The sequence below is a fragment of the Rhinolophus hipposideros genome (assembly GCF_964194185.1).
Source record: "Rhinolophus hipposideros genome assembly, chromosome: 19".
In the NCBI taxonomy this organism is placed as follows: Eukaryota; Metazoa; Chordata; class Mammalia; order Chiroptera; family Rhinolophidae; genus Rhinolophus; species Rhinolophus hipposideros.
Genome location: NC_138065.1, coordinates 51,761,141 through 51,784,774, shown reverse-complemented (window position 1 = coordinate 51,784,774; position 23,634 = coordinate 51,761,141). Strand labels below are relative to the sequence as shown.

General features: G+C 42.9%; 1 protein-coding gene across 2 annotated transcripts; it reads left to right on the top strand.

Moving 5' to 3' along the window:
- Positions 1–238: 238 nt before the first annotated feature.
- On the top strand, positions 239–23,294 carry MAEL (maelstrom spermatogenic transposon silencer; the record flags this gene model as incomplete). 2 transcript variants are annotated; one of them, XM_081025083.1, is made up of 15 exons in its annotated part: positions 239–403; positions 927–1,061; positions 1,526–1,680; positions 8,226–8,309; positions 8,470–8,562; positions 10,184–10,283; positions 11,214–11,369; positions 12,593–12,634; positions 14,733–14,857; positions 15,595–15,649; positions 15,769–15,910; positions 20,390–20,452; positions 21,199–21,331; positions 21,985–22,060; positions 22,616–23,294. In XM_081025083.1, 11 exons carry the CDS (start codon positions 8,506–8,508, stop codon positions 22,804–22,806), a joined length of 1,140 nt encoding a protein of 379 aa, XP_080881209.1. In that variant the 3' UTR covers positions 22,807–23,294. The 2 variants fall into 2 exon arrangements, with proteins under 2 accessions (XP_080881209.1, XP_080881208.1); XM_081025082.1 differs by lacking the exons at positions 239–403; positions 927–1,061; positions 1,526–1,680 and having other exon boundaries at positions 8,178–8,309.
- Positions 23,295–23,634: the final 340 nt, after the last annotated feature.

The window sequence follows — 23,634 nt, the reverse complement described above, 5'->3', positions numbered from 1 at the left end:
GTGGAGGGGACCTGGCTGTGCACGGGAAATGAAGACTGAATGCCCACAGAAGCGAGCTGTCATTGTGTGGTTGGAGTCTTTGCCCAAGTGCGTCCACAAGGGGTCAGGGGACTGGGCAAGAGCTTCTGCCAGAGTGAGACGTAGGGTTTTCTGCAGAGCACCCTCCCTGTACGCGGTCTTCTAGCTGGAGAGACAGCTGGTGGAGTCTGCCTCTTCCCCAGTGGGCGGGGCCCCTGCCCATCACTAAGGAGAAGCTAAGGGGACTAAGTCAAGGTCGGTGTGTCCCATCCCCACGCAGGCGTTATTGCCAAAGTGGTGGAGGGGTCAGAGGAACTTGAAGGCTGCAACTAGTGATGTTGAACATGGAGCTAAGGGATGGAGACAGAAGGAGGACCGGACAATGGTATTATTTTGCTGTATTGGTGGTGATGGCAGGGTACTCCAGAATCCCGGTGCTCTTCGAGCTTCTAGCATCAGAAGAACATTGACTTGTTTGCCTAAACTGCAGATTCCAGGCTCCACTAAAAACTAGGAGGTCAGGAATGCTGGGGTGGGGTGGGGTGGTGGCTGGAAATCTGCATTTTAACGGCCTTCCTCAAGGGCTCCTGAAGCATGCTGAAGTTTAAGGAGCACTCCTTAGTTCCTTTCTTGTTTTCCTGAGAAGCTGTTGGGTGGATGTTTGGGAATGAGCCACAGATTCCGATCCGGTGATGCAGTTGTCCATTTATCCTGGCCAAATGGGACCGGACTTCCAGGTAGAGAAAGGGAATGTCCAGATCCCCACCACTTCCAACTTCACGCTGCGACCAGAGACAAACATGTCAGAACACAGGCCTGTGAGGGACCAGAGCAGGACCCGGGACGCCACTGTGTGATGGGGGAGGGGGCCGGACTAACAAGCTTCTTCATCAAAGCTGCCATTTCAGAGCAGAACGAGGATGCGGAGAAAAGAGAAGTGAACCACCGTGAGGAGACACGCTGGTCGCTGGTAGCAACCACATGGTTATAAATATAATGCGGCTGCATCTTCCCTAAAGCATGATTTCACTGCAGGCACCCAGGCATGTATGCACACGAATCCTGCTTACCCAGGTCTTTTTAAAGCACACATAGATACCATCACTTTTCTGCTTCTCCTCTCTGGTCTTGACTTCCAGGAGGCATCTATGAGGTGTGACTTTAAACAGAAAGCACATTTCTTTTTAACCCCCCCCACTTCTTTCTGTACCATTAAAAAAAGCTTGGAGATATAATTCAGATATCATACGATTCCCCATTTACAGTGTACAATTCAATGGTTTTAAATATATCCAGAGTTTCTGTACCATTTTATTTTATTTTTATTGATTTATTTTGTTTACATTTCTTATCCAAGTTTTGTTCATCTTTCCTTCCCTTATGTTATCTTTTGGATTTGTTATCTTCCCTGTACCCCATGTTTTCAAAACCGCCTTCAGTGAATTATAAATTTTTAAAAATCTAAAAGCGAGGAACTAAAAAAAAAATTTTTTTTTAAATGCTGCAGACACGAGGCAACCTATCCTGGAAACTGGAAACATTTTCAATCTGGAAGCCTTTTCCTATTGAGGGATAAGTGTTTTCATTAAGAAAATGCCTTAAATGGAAATGGAAAGTATTTGATGCCAAAAAACAAAAAAAGCTGTACTGCCAAGAACAGTGGTAAGTGTATAATAAGTAAAAGATTGGGGGAATGTGCTGAAAATTCCACATTCTTGAAGCAGATTTAACGCAAGATCCTGCTGTCTCAGGCTTCAGATCAAACTATGGTGGCACTCAGTGCTGAATGAGGTGACATCTGCTTGCCCTGGGGCCTGGACCCTCCTCCCCGCATCTGTGGATGGCCTCCTCCTGCATTAGATCTCTGATAATGCTTTCCCCACAGAGGTCTGGCCGAGGAGAATGTGCAGAAAAGAGAGCATAAATTCATGGAAGAACATAAAATTATATTTAGAGCAGGGTCTCAAATATGGGAAATGCATTTAAGAGAGGCTATGGAAACCACAAAAGAGTAACAACGGTTATCAGAGGGTAAGATTGTTGTTCATTTCTATTTTCTTCTTTACAATTGTCTATATGCTCTAATATTTCTACAGTGTAGAAAAGGTTGCTGGACGAAAGCTACAGCTGTGCCACAATTTACTCAGCCTCTGGGACACCCCTGGAGGAAGGAGAGAGGGTGACAGGTGTTTTGCCAGGCCTGTATCTGTAGCCAGATACAAAGCCCCCATTCTGTCTCAGGTGTGAGCAGTTTAGTCAAGTGAATTCTGAGCTATCATTTCTCTGAGTTTTGGAGCCAGCTCTGCAGTAAGGCCGCCTCTCTCTTCACAGCCCTGTCTCCAGTTTGGGTTTGTGTTTCTGTTTTGGTTTGCATATTAGCATACTTTGGAGACCAGACGGCATTGACAGCCCCCCACGTAAGCAACAGAGCAGATTCCAGTGGTCAAGCAGCGTCCTTCAGCCAAAAGGGGAAAGATGAAGGGTGGGGGGATCTGTCTTCCTGTATTTTATTGAGACCTCAGGCGCTAGGTCTGGATGATTAAGCCAGAAGATTCCTCTCAGCCCCACGTGTCCTCCTAGAGGTCAGAGATGGAAACTAAGGGAAGGAAGTGAGCCAGAACAGGGATGTCATTGGGGGACCTCTCCTCCAGATAAAGGGCAGGGAGAGGAGCTGAAACAAGAAGGCCAGAACACTGAGCATCATGAAAGGAAGCAGCTCGAACAAAAGAAGGGTCGCGTGGGCTCTCAGAAGTGAGGGTTAAGGAACAGCGGCCCTGACCTCTCTCCTAAAAGTGTTCATTCTGTGCCCCAGCCTAACTGAGCGGGTGCCTTCCACTCGGAGATGGTCAACATATATTTGTCGAACTAATTACAGACTATTCCAGGGTACTCTCCTTCTGCCTTTTCCCTTGTCTTCTCTTCTTCTTTCTTCCCTGAATTCATTAGTCTATTCCCAACTGTATTCTAGAAACAAGGCTGTCTAGAAATTCAAGATGAATAGGAATTCAAAGATGAATAAGTCACAGCCCCTACTGTCCTAGAGCACACAGGTGAGTGGTGGAGGCGAGACAGACATAGGGTCTTTACATGCGATAGTGTGACAGGGCCTGGATTAGGACAGTACCAGGAATGGTGGGGGAACAGAGGGCGAGGGGTCAGTTACCCATGAGGAGTGCTGTTCAGAGGTGTCTTCCTGAAAAGGTGACCCATGAGCTAACACTTAAACATGATCTAGGCAGAATTTCTCGAAGCAGAAAGGGAGCAGGAGGCAGTGCAGATGTACCAGCCACAGGCACAGGTGAGGGTGGGGGCTGTGCCAGGACTATGGCTGCACAAAGGGCAGATTCAGCAATTGGGCCACAAAGGCAGGCCGAGGTCAGACCATGGCGGCCAGGCCACCGAGACTGGCCTTACGCTCCAGGCAACGGACCTCCCATACAGGTACCTACGCAGAAGAACAAGATCAGACCTGTGATCCAGCTGAGTTCTTGTGGCCACAGGGTGGAGATAGGTTGTGGGAAGAGAGACACTAAGCAGACATCTCTCCCATGTGAGAGCTCATGACAAGAGCATAGGAAGGATCAGGCTCCAAAACTAGGCCATGGGGCAGCAGGAATGGGAAGCAAACAGAAGCGAGGGAGACATTGCCAGGAGACACAGGTAGAATGCACGTGACCTGACAGGCTGCAGGTGTACAGAGCGAGCAAAGGACTCCAGCAGACTGCAGGCTGAGTTATTCAGGAATGGGGTCGGGCATTGGGCAATATCTGGACATGGTGGGGAACTTGGAAATTCCCCTTTCTGCTTTGGCAAAGCACCACATAATAAACACCCTTGAGCATCTCTAATGAGCAGCTTGGAAGGAGGGTGTTAAGGAAGCACAGATCTCACAGAGGGCAGAGCCACTATTGTTGCAATTATTATTGGCACAGGTTGGAGGGTAGACTCTGAACCATGTTGGGGGCCTCTACTGAAACTACGTCAGGGAAAAACTAGCATTAGGAAAAGCATTTTCCGAAAAGCCTGTGTCTTCTTGGGTGGCTTTCATAACACTCACTCTTCATGTGTGTGCGTGTGTGTATATGTGTGTGTATATGTATGAATATGTAGTGGTAGCCATTTAAATCTCCAGTGGCTTGTCACCCATTTAGATTCAAATCTAAGTCCTTACAGTGGCCTTGTAAGCCCTAGATGAGTTGGCCCTCGCTCCCTCTCCCGTAGCCTCTCTACTTTTCCCCTCACTCACTTCTCTACAGCCACAGTCATGCGTTGCTGTTCCTGAGGCATACACGACATGAGCCCACTGTGGAGTCTTTGCACTTGCTCTTCTCTCTGCCTGAATGCGCTTTGCCTGACATCTTCCCACTTTGCTCCCTCACTTCCTTCTGGTATTTGCTTAAATTTCATTTCCTCAAATAGGGCCTTTTCTGACCACCCTAAAATTGCACCCTCCATTGGTCCCTATTCCCTTATCCTGCATTATTTTTCTTCAGCGGACTTATTGTCCAATAAGATATCTTAAATGTTCAGATATCTTATTATATACATAATTGTTTATTTCTTTATTGTCTTCCTTCCTCACTATGTTATGTAAGCTTTGTTCTATTCAATTTATTATTGTGCCTAAAATAGAGGCTGGTACTCAGTAGACTCTTAAAATAAATATTTAATGAATGAATGAAGCACTTCCTCCAGAAAACAATCTGTTCTCGTTTCCCTGGGTTTCTCCCTGCTCCTTCAGACATTCCTTCTTAGTTACCTTTACTTCATTTCCCTTTTCTAATTGGCTTCTAAAATGCTGGTGTTCCTCAGGGCTCCATCCTAGAGCCTTTTTTTCTCTCTTCACTCTCACCCAACATGATCTCACCCATTGCTATTAATTTAAATACCATCTTTTTGTGGCTTACTTCCAAATTCTAGCTCTAGCCCAGAACTCCAACCTTAGATAGCCAATTCCCTGCTTGACATCTCCACTTGCATGTCTAATAGGTATTGCAAACTTAACATGTCCATAACTGAAAGCTTGATCCCTCCCACCGCCCCTGCCATGCACCCCTCCCCCCATCAAAGCCTGCCATCCTCTAGAATTTCTCAATAGGAAGATTTATCTGGTTGAAAAGAGGGAAAAACTGTTCTGTTTATGTAGGACTTTACTTAAGTAAGATTGACCAAAAAATCAGTTGTATCAAAGAAGGAGGAGCAGGTAATAGAGGTTACAGGGAGTATTGGGCCCTCTTTGGCAGTAGCAGCACTACCCTCCTTCACCCAGTTCTTGCTTTTTTAGAAAAAGGCACCGCTTGCCACTGGGTTACTCAAGGGAAAACTCCAGGATTCCTCCCTTTTTGTCACTTCCACATCCAATCCATCAGCTGGTTCTATTTTTCCACAAAGTACAATTTGGAGCCTTCCTCTCCCCTCCATGTCTGCTGTTGCTTCTCTGTTCTATGTCACCATCCTCTCTCACCGGGACTCCTATCTTGTCTCCCATGCCCGTTCTTGTTTCTTTGAACCTATTCTCCAAATAACATCAACACTGATCTTCTTAAACTGTGAACCATATCACGGTTTTCTTTAAAACCTTTCATGACCACCCACATACTTAGAGTAATACTTAAGCTCCTGACGCTGGCCATACCCAAATCCCTGCAGATCACGCCGTCCTCAGCACACACCATTCTCCACCTGATTGGATACTCTGCAGCAACATCAACCATTCTTCCGTCTGTTCTCAGGAGACTCCAAGCTCTTCATTGTCTGAGTCCTTCATATGTGCTGTTCCCCGTGTCTGAAATGCTCTTCTTTCAGTTCTTCACATGGCTAACTCTGTTCCAAGTTAATTTATCTAGTAAATTTATTTAATTTATCTAGTAATTAATTCATCTGAAATAACTAAATAACTGGTCAAAATATATGAAACAATGTTTTCAGACACTGGACATCAGGAAGCAGAGGTGAGTAGCCCCTGAAAGAACAGAAACAAAGTGAGCCCTGTGATTGACCCAAGTTGCTGCCTGGAGAGTCAGAAGGCAGCATCAAGAGGGGTAAACTAGGCAGAGCCAAGGTCTCTCTGGGTTGAGCAGGTGGAGTTGGGTGTCTAGGTAGGCCAGAGTTCACAGGGCAAAGGACCAGAAGAGAGAGTGCAGCACAAAGAACTCTGGAAATCTGCTGAGGGTCTCCCTTGAAGCTCCCCCTGAATACTGACCAGTGCATGTGTGGGAGGAAACCACACGGTGCCAGAGAAAGAACAACCTGAAACGATTAGAAGGAGCAATCCTTGAAATTCATGCAGAGCTAGAAATAGTTCGTTTCCATCAGCGAAAGTGGAAAAACCTCCAAATTCATGGGTTATCAGGCAGAATACTCACAAGGCTATTATCAGCAGAGGAGAAAATGAGTCCTAAAGGTTGCTCTGATTCCAAATAACAGCGCATTAAAGCAAGCCTCAAAAAGAGGAAAAACTAGACTCAAACTGATTCCAAAGAATGTCACTCTGTCCCAGAACAAAGCACAGGAACATTTAGGAGAATACAAAAATATGCAGTATTCAACAGGATACAATTTACCACAGTCATCCAATCGAATATTACCAAGTTTGCAAAGAAGCAGGACAAAACAATCCATAATACCGGTAATGAGAAAAATCGATCAATAGAAACAGACCCAGAAATGACACAGATGGTGAAATGAGGACACAAGGTCATTGAATAATTATAACTATACTCCAGATTATAGCTGTTACGTAACATTCTAACCATGTTAAAGAAGGTAGAGGCAACATAGACCACGTTAAGTAGAAATATGGAAGACATGGAAAAGACTCTGATGAAATTCTATGGGTGAAAACTAAATGATCTGATAGAGAAAATACACGATGGATGGGATTAATAACAGATTAGACATCGCAAAAGAAAAGATTAGTAAACCTGAAGAAATAGCTATAGAAACCGCAAAATTAAAGAGACTGAAGGAAAACATGAATAGAGCATCAGTGAACTGTGGGCAACTTCAAACAGCGCAAGGTGGTGGTGAGGAAACTTTGGGGGCTGGATACGTTCATTATCTTGATGGCGATGATGATTTCACAGTTGTACACATGTTAAAACTCATCAAATCGGAACTGAAATCCCAGATATAATCAACGTGGGAGACCCAAGTGAGGAGGTGGAGGAGTGGGTCGGGAGACCAAGTGATTTCCTAAGCTTATCTATTTGGGAAGAGTGGATATGGACACCTATTAACCGTATAACTTGTTATACAAAACATGTTTTAAAACAAGTATCTTAAAATTTTATGGGTAGTCACTGAATGAAGCAAACTAGAAGCCATAACTGGAAACCAGTGAAAAAGAATTCACCAGTGACTAAACACACAGGACTAACACTAAACTCAGTAACTTCCGCACACACCAGCAGGAACCAATCAGAAAATATATTGGAAAATAAACTTTTCACACTATAGGAAAATATGCTCTAGGAATACAACAAAAACATGAACCACACCTTTACGAGGAAATCTATAAAACTTTATTCAAGGACGTTATTTTAAATTTCAGCCTCTTTACTGTGTTTCCTCCCTAACATTTATTAAAAAGTGCATTTAAAAAAAACCCATATTCTTTGCAACAGTAATGCATGTTACTTACGGGGAAGGACAAACAATATTGGTTGAGTCCCCTGTTTTTGTCATCTTTTCCCCCATTAGACTGTAAACTTCTTGGGGCAAAAGATCTTGTTTGTCGGTCGAGGTCCTCCGTGTCCCCCAACCCAATACTGTTCCCAGTTGCACCACGTGGAAGAACTAAAGCCCTCGCTCACTAGCCCTCGTTTCTCTACCTGCTTTGACCCACGTTACGCAACAAGGCCCCGAAATGGCCCCACGCCTTCCACGTGACAACACCCCGCCCACGCCTCCTCCCAGCCAATCAGAACGTTGGGCACTCAGACCCACGCTCCGCCCCCACTGCGGCACGCGGAGGGATCTTTCCTTCTCGAGCCGGCTTTCTCCCAGGGAGGCCAACGCGGCTGCGCGCCGCTCCCTGATTGGCTGAGAGGCGCGGGGCTGCGCGCGCAGGCTCCGCCTCGGTTACTAAGGGCGGGAGCCCGGCGAGGGTGCGGGTGGCTGCCCTGTTTGAGGTCGGTCGAAGCCCGGCCGCGCTTGCCATGCCGAACCGCAAGGCCAGCCGGAATGCCTACTATTTCTTCGTGCAGGAGAAGATCCCCGAACTGCGGCAGCGAGGCCTGCCCGTGGCCCGCGTGGCGGATGCCATCCCCTACTGCTCTGCGGACTGGGCGGTGAGGCTGGAGGGGTGCGGGGGGCGGGCGGTTGGGTCAGGGGGGGGTGGGGGGGGCTCGGGGAGCGCGGTGACCCCACGGCCCGCTGGAGGCGGAGAGGCCCTGGTGCCCGCCGGCAAACCGCCGCCTGCCTCCCTGTCGCCCCCTCCGCCCTCCCCAGCTCCTGACGGAGGAGGAAAAGGAGAAGTACGCAGACATGGCCCGGGAGTGGAGGGCCGCCCAGGGCAGGGACGGCGGGCCTTCGGACAGGCAGGTAAGGGCCTCGGGGACGGCCGCCCGGCCCGGGCACGCTCCCGAGCGCTGCGTGAGCCAGCGGGACACGGTCGGGGTGGACGGCCGCGGGGGTGTCCACGGGGGCGGGGGGGGCTTCGCTTTTCTCCTGGTGTCGGGGTGCCTGGTACGCACCCAGCAGGCTCCTAACGAGGGCGCTGGTGGTGGCACTGGTGGTGGCACTGGTGGTGGCGCTGGTGGTGGCACTCGTGGTGGCACTGGTGGTGGCACTCGTGGTGGCACTTGTAGTGGCACTGGTGGTGGCACTGGTGGTGGCACACGTGGTGGCACTCGTGGTGTCACTCGTGGTGGCACTCGTGGTGGCACTGGTGGTGGCACTCGTGGTGTCACTGGTGGTGGCACTGGTGGTGGCACTGGTGGTGGCACACGTGGTGTCACTCGTGGTGTCACTCGTGGTGGCACTGGTGGTGGCACTGATGGTGGCACACGTGGTGGTGCTGGTGCTGTCACTCGTGGCGGCACTGGTGGTGGCACTGGTGGTGTTACTGGTGGTGGCACTGGTGGTGGCACTGGTGGTGGCACTCGTCGGTGTCACTGGTGGTGGCACTGGTGGCCAAGGCCACGGAAAACCGCAGTAGGAAACCTGCAGCCAGTGGACCGTCATCAGCCGTGGCAGTGGTGGTGTTGGGGGTGGTGCTGGAGGACCTTTTGTACGATAAAAAGAACCTTTTTTTTTTTTTGGGATGTTTAAAAGTCGTGTAGGCCAGTCTCTCGCCTTAAGTGACACCCAGACCCAGGCCCCTGCTGTCTTTAAACTATTGATATTACAGGACTTGCGGATGTTGACAAATATTTGTGTGCCTCCCAGGTAAGAGTTCAGAAGAGTGCGTCTGGGTAAATCTCTGTAGTAGAAGGTTCAAGTACGAAACGAAGTTGGTTTTCTTGTTGATCGGTATCAAGAAAACGCAGGGGACTTGTGGCGTCTTCTCCCCCCGCCCCGCTCGCCTTCTCTCATTTCTTTCATAGTGAAATTCCACCCTTATTTTAAACTGTCAATGGTGGATTGAAATTCAGGAGAGCTTTGCTTGTTTGAGGTTTGAGAGATTTTTATTTTCTGCATTTATATTTGAGTAGATGCTCTAAGTGGTGGAATTTGTAGTTATACTTGTGAGCCTTGATTTTTTCCCCCCTTTTTCTTGCTACAATTTCTTATAAGACGTTTCCTTTCAAAGTGTAAGCCATGTTGTATGTTTACCTCACTGAGACTTGGAATCAGCACGATCCGGTTTTCACTTGAAGTAAAATCCAGACACAACTACACTACTTGGGTGAATGATACTCTTTTGGCTGCTGCACTGGCACATATGTGACTCCGTAGGATTAGTTTAGATGATCAGTGGTGGGCAAAGGGCTTTCAGCAATAGTTGGATTGATTGTTTACCACTCACCTTTCGATTCGGAATATTTATAGATTTTGCCATTGTCTGCATTTCAGTGTTGGTCATTGACAGATTTGTGTGTATTTACTCATGGGGTTCATTGGCCCAGAGAGGTGACCAAAGTAATCTCTGTGCTTAGCTTTGCAGTTATTTTTCTAAATTTAAGAGTTTAAGTATGTGGTCAATCATTCTCTTCCTTTTTAGAGACCTGTGTCCACCCCACTGAGGAAGCCAGCCATGCTTGTACCAAAGCAGAACGTTTCACCCCCAGATATGTCAAACTTGTCTCTACAAAGTGATCAAGGTAGAGTAATCCTAAAATATTTTGCTTAGATAAATTTGGGTGCTCAAGATACTATGATGTATCGATCAGTAAATATGTGTTCTGTTCATTGTGGTCCTGCATTTCAAGGTAATTGACTATAGGTGTTCAAGTATGATGGCGCTCAAGTTGTGAAAGATCGGGTAATTTGTGCATATGTTGAAGTAACACTGGAGAGTTGTGTTTTTTCACAAAAATCTAGTGTCTTGGTTTCTACCATGTGATATGTTATGAAGCGTACTTTATGGATTTAAGTGTTTATAGCTGGGCACTTAAATACATTTAAGTTATAAAGGTAGAAATGAATTAGTGAGTCAGCCTAGAAAAGAACATCGTTAATAAAAGTCCTTCCTAGTTCCCTCTGGCTGCTTTTATTAATTGTGTTCTGACTTTGTTGAAGATTGATAAACTTTTAACAGCCTTAAGTGCGATTAGTCCTGGTAAATAAGACCCTTCTCACATCCTCACATTTCTTTCTTTTTTTAGAGAATTTATAAGTTGTGTATATTGATAAAAAGTAAATGATGAACGAAATTGTCATAGTTTAGATCACAGTTTTTCTACACTGATTCTACTTGACTTTATTTCCCAAAGCCTTATAATGGTTGAATATGGGTCACAGCTTTTCTTCAATCTTTCCAGAGAGTCGGGCCTTATGTATAGCTGAATTATATAGAGTGGGCTGCAAGTTTGAATAATTTTGTGGCTTCATGCAAAGAGTGGTTAACATCGTTAATCCTTGATAAGTGTAATTGTAAACATTTTGTGCATTTATCTGGTACAGCTGATGGGTTTTCTCTTTTCCAGCTCTTTTAGGCATAGAGGAACACAAGGAAAATGGTTCTAAAACTTCTGCCTTTGATATGCTCATGTGATCATGTTGTCTTACTATTTTATCTATTTATTTTTTAGCTCTCCTTGGAGGCATTTTTTATTTTTTGAACATTTTCAGCCATGGCGAGCTACCTCCTCACTGTGGACAGCGCTTTCTCCCTTGTGAAATAGGCTGTATTAAGTATTCTCTCCAAGAAGGTATTATGGCAGATTTCCACAGTTTTATAAATCCGGGTAAGTAGCCAGGTAGAGTAAATGCTGGGTCTTAAAAAATATGGTTTTTATCTTGACCTTATTTGATAATGCTAGCGTTTTTCTTGAAAGCTGATGCACAGCTGAGTTCTTAAAATGTAACAAGACTTCATAATAATGGTTGAAAAGCTGTGAAGAATTAAGTGTCGACACAGAGTTTTTGGTTTAGGCTTTTAACCTCAGGTAAGCATCAGTGTTGCGAGGGTAGAAAGCCTGCTATTGGCTTACCTGCGGCTTTATATGGCAATTTTCTAAAAGCTTTTTATGCCTTGGCTTTTTTCAAGAATTTCTTTGCCCTGTCCTTCACCTCAGCGGTTACTGTTTTTTAAGCTGCTGTTGCTTTGTAACCTTGAGCCAAGTACTTAACCTTCCTGAACCCGTTAGCTCATCTGTAAAACAGGGATCATGCCTGTTGGAGAGCTGCTCTGAGGAATACATGAGAAGGTACAGAAACAGCCTTGGACATAATGGGCTCTTCTTCCCATCAGTATCTCTTTTTCCCGTCTAAAGCAATTAGTTACAAAGTCATGGTATTCGATTCAGTTCCCAACAGAATAGACAGTAGTTAAGGAAACACTATACCTTTAAAGGTAAGTGGGAGAAATATGGGGGGAGAAGAGTAAAGGAGAAGAGCTTGGGGAAAGAACTTCATCTTTAGTTTTGTCTTTAAGTTTCGTTTGTCTAAAAATCATTAAGACAGCCCACGACTTTCCCTTGTTTCTAGATGACAGAAAAAGTAATCATCTGCTCACACTTGTGAGAGTTGCTGCTTAGGACGAGTCAAATAACTACTTTTCCCCATATGGTTGTAAAACATTAGAAAGAAAGAATCTGGAGACGTTTTTCCCCTGAGAAATAGATAAACCATATGCCTCGCTCTGTCAAGGGCCTCATGAAACCCTGACACCCATTCATGGACCCCTTGCTAAGGCTCCTTTTGCACAAGTTTTCTTTACCTAGTATTTCTTTCTCTGTAAGGAATAATTTGCTTTTTAAAGTAGCTTAGACAGTATGCCAAACATTCTTTGATAGTCATTATACCTTTGGTGTAAAACACCGCTCTGAAGGTTTGATATTTTGCATTTTCACATAGCAACAACAGTTAGCTACCCATGCTATGACTTGGTTGTCCTGGGTATTACCGCTATAGGATCCAGAGAGTTTCCAGATTTCTGCTTCTCTCAACAAAGTACTTTGTGTTGTAGGTGAAATTCCACGAGGATTTCGGTTTCATTGTCAGGCTGCAAGTAAGTATAAAGGAGCCGTGTGGATTCCAGGCGTTGGATAGCTGCGTCGTGGTTAAGACTCACTACTTGAAACAAACACGTAACACATCGGTGGGAGGAAGAATAGCCTCAGGTTAATTGTTGGAGACTCTTCATAAGAGTGGTGGATGGTGTATATGATCCTTACAAACTTGAAAATTATACAGACTTTCCGGATAATACTCCTTTTCCTATCTGGGATTGTGGGGCGTTTTTTTCTGCATATGTCCTATTGCTACAAGGTCAGCTGCTTTTACTGGGCAGGTACAGAGGTAAGGCTTTTAAGGGGTATCATTTTAGCTATATTTTTTGCCATTTACAGGAATGGCCATTCAAAACTAAGAAAAAAAAGATGATGCTTCAAAAATGACAGAATGGTCGTGCTAGACAAAGGAACTCTGAATTAATTTTTTAGATGAGTAAAACAGGTTTTTATTTTAAGTATTTTACAACCAAAGGACAAGACTATGTATACCTAAGTTCTTGAACTGAATTCTTTTTTTAGAAACTAGGTTTTAAGGTTTTTAACCAGTTTCCTGTTTGATTAGAATGAAAATCATGGTTTGTTTTTAAAATTCAAAAGAATCATTGTTTGATTAAAAGTATTTTTTTTTTTTACTTAACAATGTAGACAACTAGGCTATAGAAGTATTTGAAATTAGAAATAAGTTTTTCAAATCTGCCATAATCAGATATTTTGTAATACTTACAATGCTGTTCTTTATAAATGAAGAAAATATTTTAGATTCATTTTTGGTTATGTCCTTTGACTTTTTCATAAACTATGATGCGGACACCACAAAACAAGCAGACCAATAGAACAGAATAAGATATCAAAAAGACCCATGCTTATGATACAAGTGGTGCTACATATTGGAGAATAAATTGATTATTTAATACCTGAGGCTGAGATAGCTTATTATCCACGTGGGGGAAAGAGTTAAACTGAATCTCTGCCTCACACCATATGCAAGTCAATTCCAGGTGAAATAAGGACTTGGACGTAAAAAAACAAAACTTTAGAAGAAAATAAGGACTAGCTTCATGATCTTTGTGCATTTATGTTAATGAGTGAGATTAACTTACCTAATTGTGTTAAGTTTGTTGTCCTGACGAATGTGTTTTCAGTCTTTGAATTTATATTTGGTTCTTTTTTGTGATTCTGCTGAAATTATGAAATTTAATATATAATTTAATATAAAAGTTATTAATATATCAATAATTTTATATTAATATAATATAAAAATATTTCTTATTTCCCTGAACATAATAATAAGCCTTGTTACTTTAAAGTCTTACATCTGGTAACTGATCCGGGGATTTTCTTTTTGGGTCTATTTTTATAGTCTGTTGGTTATCTTGATGTTCAATTAAGTTACCAGATTATCAGATTTCTTCATGTGTCTGGTTAGTTTTAATTGAGTGCTGAACAGTACATATGAAAACTTGTTATTTTCTCTCCAAATAAGACAGATTTCTTCTGTCAGAAAGCTGGAGTCCCTAGCTATCTCCGATTGCCTTAATCCAGTCTCAGGATTAAAATTGGGTTCAGACCTGATAAGGGTCAGTCCGTTTCTAATTGATCTTTACCAAAAAGTGGGGGTAGGAGAGGTGGACAGATTACCATCAGCAAAATTTATAATTGACTCACAGCAGAAACAATGGAAGCCAGAAGACAATTGAGTACTTTTTATTATGAATTTTTTATATATGTAGTAGTACCGGAGTGATATTTTTAATTCACACTAGCTCTGGGTCTGTTGAAAATTGCTCAGTTTCTCAGCCTCAATCTCGTCTTCCAGAATTGGTAACTGCCCAAATTATCAATGATCCCAAATGTCAGATTTAGCTCTCTAGAATGTACTAACTTCTGTGACCAGTTGTCTCTTCTCTAATATGTATCTATCACCTACCTCATAGATGATGGGATCAAGTATGTAAAGTAACCCTAACCAACAGGCTTGGCCCAAGTGCTTCAATACCAGTTTCCCACCAGCCTCTTTCTGTATTCCTGCGTCCATACCTACTCCATAATACTTTAGTCAAATTTTAAACTCCGCCTCCTTTTTATTTCCTTCAGGTGATTCTAGTCACAAGATTCCTATTTCAAACTTTGAATCTGGGCGTGACCAAGCAACAGTGTTGCAAAACCTTTATAGATTTATTCATCCAAACCCAGGGAAATGGCCACCTATCTACTGCAAGGTAATTGAAGGCATTCACTTAGATAGCAAAAGATCATGAGAGGAACCCAAAGAAAGAACTTCTGCCTGTGTATTTACTGTGCGTGTTAACACGTGTTCATTGTGAATCGTTGTTAACGTAAGTAGGTGTCATTCCTTTTCTTCTAAATGTCTGTGACATTAGAGGGGTTTTGAAAACTGCAAAAGCTGAATGTATTTCTACTTTGGTATATCCAAGTGTTTACTTTCTCCTTCTGAATTATCTTCAATATCTTTTTCCCCTGAAGAATGTATGTCCTAGTCTGTATGCCTGTTCTTCTAAGCAAGATTACCACTTACTCAAAATTGTTTCTGCAGCAATCCCTTAATCCTCTTTTTTCAGTCTTTAGAGAGACTTTGTTTGTTCTTTTGTATAAATTCTTCTAGACAGGAGCTGAAGAATTGGGTTTAACCTTACTGTGTATTAGCGCCACCATAAATAGACCATCTTTTCCTGAACAGTATTTTCTTCATTTGCCTATCCTAAGTTGCACTTGAATTTTCAAAAAGTATTTTAACATTGTTTTTCAATATAACTGTTACTAGTTATATTTTACAGCAGTAGTATTTTCTAATATACTTGCTTGTTTTTATAGTTGTCACACTCTTCAGTCTCTCCTCCCTGCCCCCATACCCCGCCCCCCGTTTGAAAAGAGAGCATTAATTTAAAAATAACTCACAGTAGGAGAAACTGCAAGTGAAATTTTCTCTCTCCTCCAGTCTGATGATAGAGCCAGAGTTAACTGGTGCCTGAAGCACATGGCCAGGGCGTCAGGTGAGTAGCACTGGGTCCCTGCTCACGGCCATTGTAGTATCTGCGTTTGTTTCCATTGGGATGTACGTACCCTGCGTACCTAAATTCACTAATTGTATTCTTTTTGTTTCCAATGAAAGAAGTCAGGCAAGATCTGGAACTTCTCACGGTGGAGGACCTTGTTGTGGGGATCTACCAGCAGAAATTCCTCAAGGAAGCCTCCAAGACCTGGGTTCGCAGCCTCCTGGATGTGGCCATGTGGGATTATTCCAGCAACACAAGGCACGTATGGGCATTTTGTGACACTGACTGTGACTTCTCTTCTGCCCTGAGAAAATAGGGTAGGATTAGTTTTTGCCTTTGTAGGCAGGATTTTTCTATGAAAATCAAGGCAGGATTTCTATGAAATTCCTGGAATCATTGTATTTCCTTGAATGTAAGATTCCATTGATTGTAGGATACAGCGTTACTTTGTCTATGACTAAAAACAAAAACCAAAAAATACTAAATGTCAGTTTTAATTAAATTGACACCATGCTTTATCACTGAGAATTTCTATACCGATGAAAGAATATATTTATTCGGACAGACGTCTTATTACATAGAATTCTTATACTTACGTATAAGAAATATGTAAGTGAAATAAATTGGCAGAAGTATTTTTCATTTTGAAATAATTTAAGACTTAGAAAAAAGTTGCAAGAATAGCACAGAAAAGGTCCTACATACCATTCTCTCAGACTCCCTCATTGTTAACATTTTAATACATTTTCTTTACAACTTTCTAAATACATGTACCACTTAAGAATAAGTTGCTGTCATGGTGTCTTTTCACCCCTAAATATCGATGTGATTTTCCTAAGAACAAGAACATTTTTGTATTACCACAATACAATGATCAAAACAGGCTATTGCCATTGATACAATACTATCATCAAACCTAAAGGCCATATTCACGTTTTGCAAGTTGTTCCAATAACGTCTTTTATAGCATTAAAAAAAAAAAAAAGAAATCTAGTCTAGGATTCAACCGAGGATCTCATGTTGTCTTTAGTCGTTATGTCCTTTTAGGCTCCTTTAGCCTGGATTAGGTCTTCAGTCTTACTTTTACTTTCATGACCTGGACATCTTTGAAGAGTGCAGGTCAGTTACTGTCTAGAGTGTTTCTGTCTCAGTTTGCCTGTGTTTCTGCATGATGAGGTTATATTTTTTTGGCAGCAGTAACGCAAAAGCGATGTGTTCTCCTGGTGTCCTATCGGGAGGCGTGTGCCCGTTGGTGCAGTTACTGATGATAAATTGAACCACTTAAGATAATGACTGCCAGATTTCTGCACTGAAAAGTTAGCGGTCATCATCTTACAGTTAATGTTTCGTGGGGAGATACTTTGAGATTTGGTAGATACTCTATTCTTCAAACATTAAAGTTTTAGTTTTAGCATCCGTTGATGATTTTTGCTAGAATCTGTTATTACTATATTTGTGAGACGGTGATTTTCTAATCTGACTCGTCCTTCTACATGTACTGGTCGGCTTCCTACTGTAAGGAAGAGCTCTTCCTTTCACTCACTTATTATTTTCATTCATTTGCATGCGTGTGACCTCATGGATTCCTGTTCTATTCCGTGAGCTCTAATCTGTGACTCTCGACTTATTTTAGGCTCAGACTGTTCCATTTCTGGCCAGTGGGAACCCCTTCTGAGCAGTGGTTTCTGTGTCCTTCGGGCAGGGCCTCTTCGTTGTTGAGTGTGCTGTGCTCTCTGGCTCCATGTGCTCCTCGCTCATCTCCGCTCTCCCTGGTCCAGTTTTGTTTTAGCCGCTTCCCCACGGAGCTCTGCCTGGTTCCGGTAGCTGGAGGAGAGTACTCAGGAGAAAGGCTCTCTGTGCTCATTCCTACTCGGGCATCATGGGTTCCAGTTCCCCTTAGTGGAGAGAGCTCGGAAATAGATGTATGTACACACCCTCCACCTGCATTTTTATGTAGCTAGGTCGGTCCGTCTCACCATGAGTGTATACTAAACCTACAATCCCAATCCACCACCACCAAGGTCTCTCATTTCCACTTTTCTGTTTCTGTATTTGCCTTCTCTGAGTGAAAGACCTGGCACTTAGTATTTTTCTGTGTTTGTTCAATCCTAGAATACATTGGAAGTCGTTTCAGAATTGTTAAGTGACACCCCTGTAAATAGACATATTAACTAGAGCTCAGAATTTGCTTTCGGTTGTTTTTTTAGGCTGAAGGTAAATAGTCGAAGTTGTTTGTTCAAAAGTTGTGTGGGTTGGGTTTTTCTCCTTCCCCTTTAGTGTGGTTAAGTTACTCATTTGAAGTGCAGTTAAGTCCATTTGGTAATTTTATTACATTTTTGTTTTTTGCCATCCTTGCTGATTTTATCTTTTGAAAGTATGATGCATTAACATGGTTTAAACAAAATAAATATAGTCAGAAGTATAACTCACTTCAATGCAGTTCCATAAAAAAGCTCATTGGATTGCATTAAATGTAAATTAAATGTAAATTAACTTGGAGAGAACTGAAATCTTTATAATGTTGAATTCTGTCCAAAGACAAGATAAGGGTTGTCTTTTCATTCTAATGTACTTTTGGGTCTTTCAAGTCTGTTTTAAAAGTTTTCTCACACAGGCTGTTCCATGTCTGGGACTGGCAATTTTTTGTGGGGCAGTTCCCTGGTCACTTCCTCTGTTTCTTCTAGGGAAATTGATTGTATTAGGCTTTCTAACTCTACTGGGATCAGTTTGGGTCTTTTCTGCTTCTTGAGGAAATACACCTGATAATAGGTTTCCAAGTGTATTAGTTTGAACTTGTTTAGTAGAGTGAATTTCTCCTAACACTGCTTTCAGGGCATGCTATAGATTGACATGATTCTGTCATTAAAAAAAACCCTCTAGTTTCAACTCTCTTTAACCGAGGAGTTAATAATGTAAGGCTTTTAAATGTCCAGATGGAAGGGCCTTTCTGGTCTGGGTTAGTAAATGCTAGTGTGTTGGCGTCAAACTTACTCAGAAGACATCCTCACTCATGACCGTACCCTACAACTTTGGAGTGGAATTCCCTAAAAGAAACATTTATGAGTTGCGTTCCGGTTGGAGCTCGATTTGTGGCGGCAAAGTGAATCGTAATAGCTTAACAAAGCCGTTCTGGGTTGGGACAGATTTTTAGAATGAATCCTTTTTTTACTAGAAAATACAGTCACAGTTTTAGAGGGATTGCTGGGATGATTTGGAGGAAGAGGATAAGTATTAGTGAAAACAAATCAAAACTGTCATTTTTAACAGTCCTGTTGACTTTTGAACAACACGGATTTGAACTGTGCGGGTCCATTTCTACGCAGATTTTTTTCAGTGAAGACCTGTGCTGTTGTTGATTCGTGGTTGGGAGTCCGTGGCTGCGTAGGGCCGACTGTAGGCGTTGTTCTGCACCACCTCATATACGGAACTTGAGCTGCTTCTGGTTTTGGTATCCACGGGGGCCTGTAACTGACCCCTCGTGGATACCAAGGGACAACTGCAATCTATTGGGAGTTAAAAGTTATACATGGATTTTCAACTGCGTGGGGGGTGGGGAGGGTCGGCACCCCTAACCCGGTGATGCTCAGGGGTCAGCTGTATAACTGTTGATTTGGAGGCACTTTTCCTTGGGATCAGAGTTTTATATGGTTTTATTTTGTTGTTTGCTTGTTGTTTTGTTTCTTTTAATTCTGGAATGCAGTGTTTTTCAGTTGCTTTTCATTTTAAATATGATCTACAATGGAAATGTATAAAGAGGTGGATACTCTTGGGATTTAAGTTCTAGACAAGGAGCAAAACTAACTGGAAATTAAAATTCTTGATTCTATGTGGGTATGTAAGAACTTAGATTTAATTTTAACCTAAGGTTTCATTTTAGAGTTAGAGTTTAATGAACCATATTTATTGACTCACATTTTGGAAAAGCAGTGGGAAATTCTTCATCTTGTTTTTAGACAGTCTTTTAGTTAAGTAACTTTCATTAAGTGCAGATAACTGATTTTGTACACTTAACGGTTTAGCAAGTTGGTAGTTGTAAGTGAAGATTCTTGCCAGGTTCAGGCCGGCTTGGTATTACGCGCTCAGGGCTGTCTGAGGGTCAGCAGACTATGCAGTCGGCGGGAAGACATGTGGCTGTAGTGGCTCCCTCAGGAAATTATGCTGTTGCTCACTTTCTCCCCAGCATGACCTCCTGAGGTCTCCATCACACACTCCCCCGGTGCCTCTCCCGACCCCTGGTCTGAGCCATCACCCCCTCCAACATTTCCTATCATCGTTCTCTTTGTGTTTCCCTCCTTAGAATGTATCATCCTCTAACTGCATTACTTGGTATTATCCGATGTATTTTTCGATCTGTTTTCCCCAGTAGAAGTCAGTTTCGCGTGGAGTTTTTGTGTTGCGTTCAATGCCTAGAGCAGTGCTGGTAAATGTTTCCTGAGGGTGTGTGCTTTCACCACTGTCACTGATCCGTCTGGAACACTCATTTTACTTGAAGGTAAAACTTACCTGTTGTGGTCATGTGTGATTGGCATAGCGCCATGAATTTGCAGCAGAGGAGGTAACAGAAAATCTGTTTTAGAAAAATGTTTGTGTGTTCAATTAGAAACCTTAATCGTTGACTAACGGTGTCAGTTTTTCTTAAATGATTTCCACTAGGTGAGTTAGATGCCTGGCATGTGAGAACGCTTAAGCTGTGCCTCTGTGGTTGGGGCAGGACATTAAAGTCCTTTTTTTATACAGGTGCAAGTGGCATGAAGAAAATGATATTCTCTTCTGCGCTTTAGCTGTTTGCAAGAAAATCGCGTAAGTTGACGAAAGGAGTCCCTTCTCATAATGCTGCATTCATCCCAGACGTCCTTGCCTGCTGTTGATTTCGCAAGTGGGGTGAATCAGTGTTCACCTCTTTTCCCACAATTCTCTTTTAAAACACAGTGGGCTTCTCTTTGGTGTTACTTTTATTATTCCACCCATGTCATTGCTTGTCTGGCATAGTTACCACCTGGGTGAACCTTCAGCAGTTACTGAAATTTCCTTCAAGGTTCCTGGGTGAGACCCCAAGTGTCATTAGGGCAGCACGGCCCTGTGCGGGTGCTCAGACACGGGGGGGGGGCCCTCTTCTCGTTTGCTTGTAAAAGCACAGGGGCCTCAGGTGTCTGGCTGCTGGCAGTTGGTTCTGAAGATCGGTAAGCATTTTTACAGGGGTAGCTTTGCTTCTAATGCTGCCTTCTCCATGCCTCAAATATTTGAGAATTCTGGTCATCTTGACCCTCATTTATATTCCCCGATAATGAACTTGACATTTTACCTGGTAATCAGAGTGTTAAGGGTTAAAAATACATGAAAATACTTGAGTAAAAATACCAGTGGCAACAAGTTTTATTTTGCATTGCTACCATTCCCGTTTCTTCTCAGAATCGCTAAATTTCTTTTCCCCCGGTGTAGAACAGTATCGCTCACGTGCTTTCTATGTGAAATGTTTCAAGGATGAGTGCTCTTGGACTGACTCGGGTGGGGACCTGGTAACGAGTTTTCCTTTCCCCCTCCTGAAGGTACTGCATCAGTAATTCTCTGGCCACTCACTTTGGCATCCAGCTCACAGAGGCTCACGTGCCTCTCCAGGATTACGAGGCCAGCAGTAGCGTGACACCCAAGATGGTTGTGCTGGATGCAGGCCGTTACCAGGTAAGGAGTGGACTGGGCGCTGCTGGCCTCTTCTTAGGCCCTTCTCAGGGTGGTCCCGGCCAGCAGCGCCCATGCCCAGGCCTTTGTTCCCGTTCTCTCTCTTCCCTTGAAGGGTTTTGAAAATCCTCCTGGAATGTCAGTTCTTAATCCAGGTGGAGGTTGCATAAAGCCCTTTTCCTTCCTGGTAGATTTTCCCACTTTATTTAACAAAGTTTTAAGGAAACTAAAATTGGCGATTAGTCTTTATCAAAACACATGCAGACATTTCTTCCAAAAATTACATATCTGAATGTAGATAATATAACTATTGAAAATATCTAATTTGGAAATGCATAACATGCAGTTCAGGGTTTGATTAAAAGCTGTCTAACCTCCCTGCTACCCTCACTAGTCAGCCTGGCAGTCAGGGAGCGACTTTGCAGCTGGAATTCCTGAGGTTCATTCCAGGCTCTGCTACATCCAGGCTGTAATTCCCCTCCAGAGCCCACCCTCTGCCCCCTCTACAGCATTACTCTTTAAAAGTGGATCAGACAGTGAAAAAATGGGAGTTAATTTGTATTCTTTAAAGAGTAATTTGAAATCGTAGTAGATGAAACAATAATTAATAAGAAATAAGCATTTTTCCCCATTTTTTTTCTTTTTGTTACTTACAGAAGCTAAGGTTTGAGAGTTCCGGATTCTCTCCTTTCAACTCTTCTAATCAAGAACAAAGATCAATCACACCTACTGGTAAGCACTTTAACATTTTATAAGAACGCACATCACAGAGCAGAGGGCCTTACAGCTTGTTAAGATCCCAGGGTCTGGTGTTTAAACAGGGACGTTCTTCATTAACTTTCAGACGTAAGGATCTGGTTGAGTGGGGGCTTTTATTTGGCATCATGTCCTGAAACAATGTGTATGTGTACATTTTTGTATCACTTTGATACAGTTTAACTTATTCTTCAGGCTTGTTCAGGGCATTTAAATAAAAACTGTTCTTATAGCAGCTGTAATTTTACAGTTTTGATGTGATGGTGTGTTTCGGGATATGGGAAAGTTTAAAAGCTAGTGACATGAAATCCCAGTGCTGCCTGAAGACCCTCAGTCGCGGTTTCCAGGGCTAAAGGCGAAAAGAAGTACCATTGTTCAGCCTTTGCCTTACCTCTGAGAAGCTCGTACTGACCCCCATTGACTCCCGGTGTAGCAGGAGGCCGACTGCAGGGTACTCGTGCCTGGTCAGGGATCCCTTGTAATAAGATGTGAAGTGGCTACGTTGCTTCTCTTGCGTTTTCAATATTTCAGGTGACTGCCCGTCTGGAGTGAAGACTTCCGGCCAAAAAAGCAGTATTCGAGGAAGAGGGATCACACGCTTACTAGAGAGTATCTCCAGCTCTTCCAGCAATATGCACAGATTCCCCAGCTGCGAGACTGCAGTCACACCTCACACGTCCCAACAGGATGGGTACAAACCTTTCTCTTCCTTGTCTGAATGATGGTACTTGTTTCAATTCTGGAAAAATAACAGGCCCAGCTTCCCTCCTGACTACAGTCATATTAAACACACAGGTCACACGAGTGATCAATGTCACTGCTAGAAAAACGACTTCATTTGTAAGGAAATCCTGTTTCGTAGATTAAAAGTAATTGTGGTTGGAGAAGATTTTGGCGTTTTTTTGCTTTTTTCTGGAGGGCTTGTTCTACTTCCTGACTGTGATGGGAATGCCTTTAAAGTTTCGAGTCCTGTAAGATCAACGCTGGCATTTTCAGAGTTGTACTTTTGGGAATGTTATATTTTGATCATCTTTTCCTCCACAATAAAGGTGTGGGATATCTGTTATGAAAGGTTTTTAAATAGTGTTTATCTATTTCTTCCCATTATGACATATAGAACCTTTCTCTTGAGACCTGCAGGCTGTTTTCATTGCAAATATCTAAGAAAAGTAGCCTTTAACAAAAATAAAGTTTTGCTGTTAAAGTCTTTAAAATATGCAGACTTTGGCAAAAGGAGTCATTTGAAGGATGAGAAGCCAAAATGAGATGATGTATTAGGTTGGTGCGAAAGTAATTGCGATTTGAAAGGTTAAGAATAAATGCAAAAACCGCAATTACTTTCGCACCAACCCAGTATTTTATAAAATAAAGACAGGAGAGGGTTGTGCATGCCGTCTCCGGACATTTGGTGGCTATCAGCTGCTGAACCGGAACTTTGTGTCCTTACTCAGCTTTCAGAAGAAGAAACCCCCCAACTTTTAGTCCTGCCGCAGTGGCATGCCACTGTGGGAATTAGTCACCCAGCACGTCATGGTTTGAAGAATTGAAAA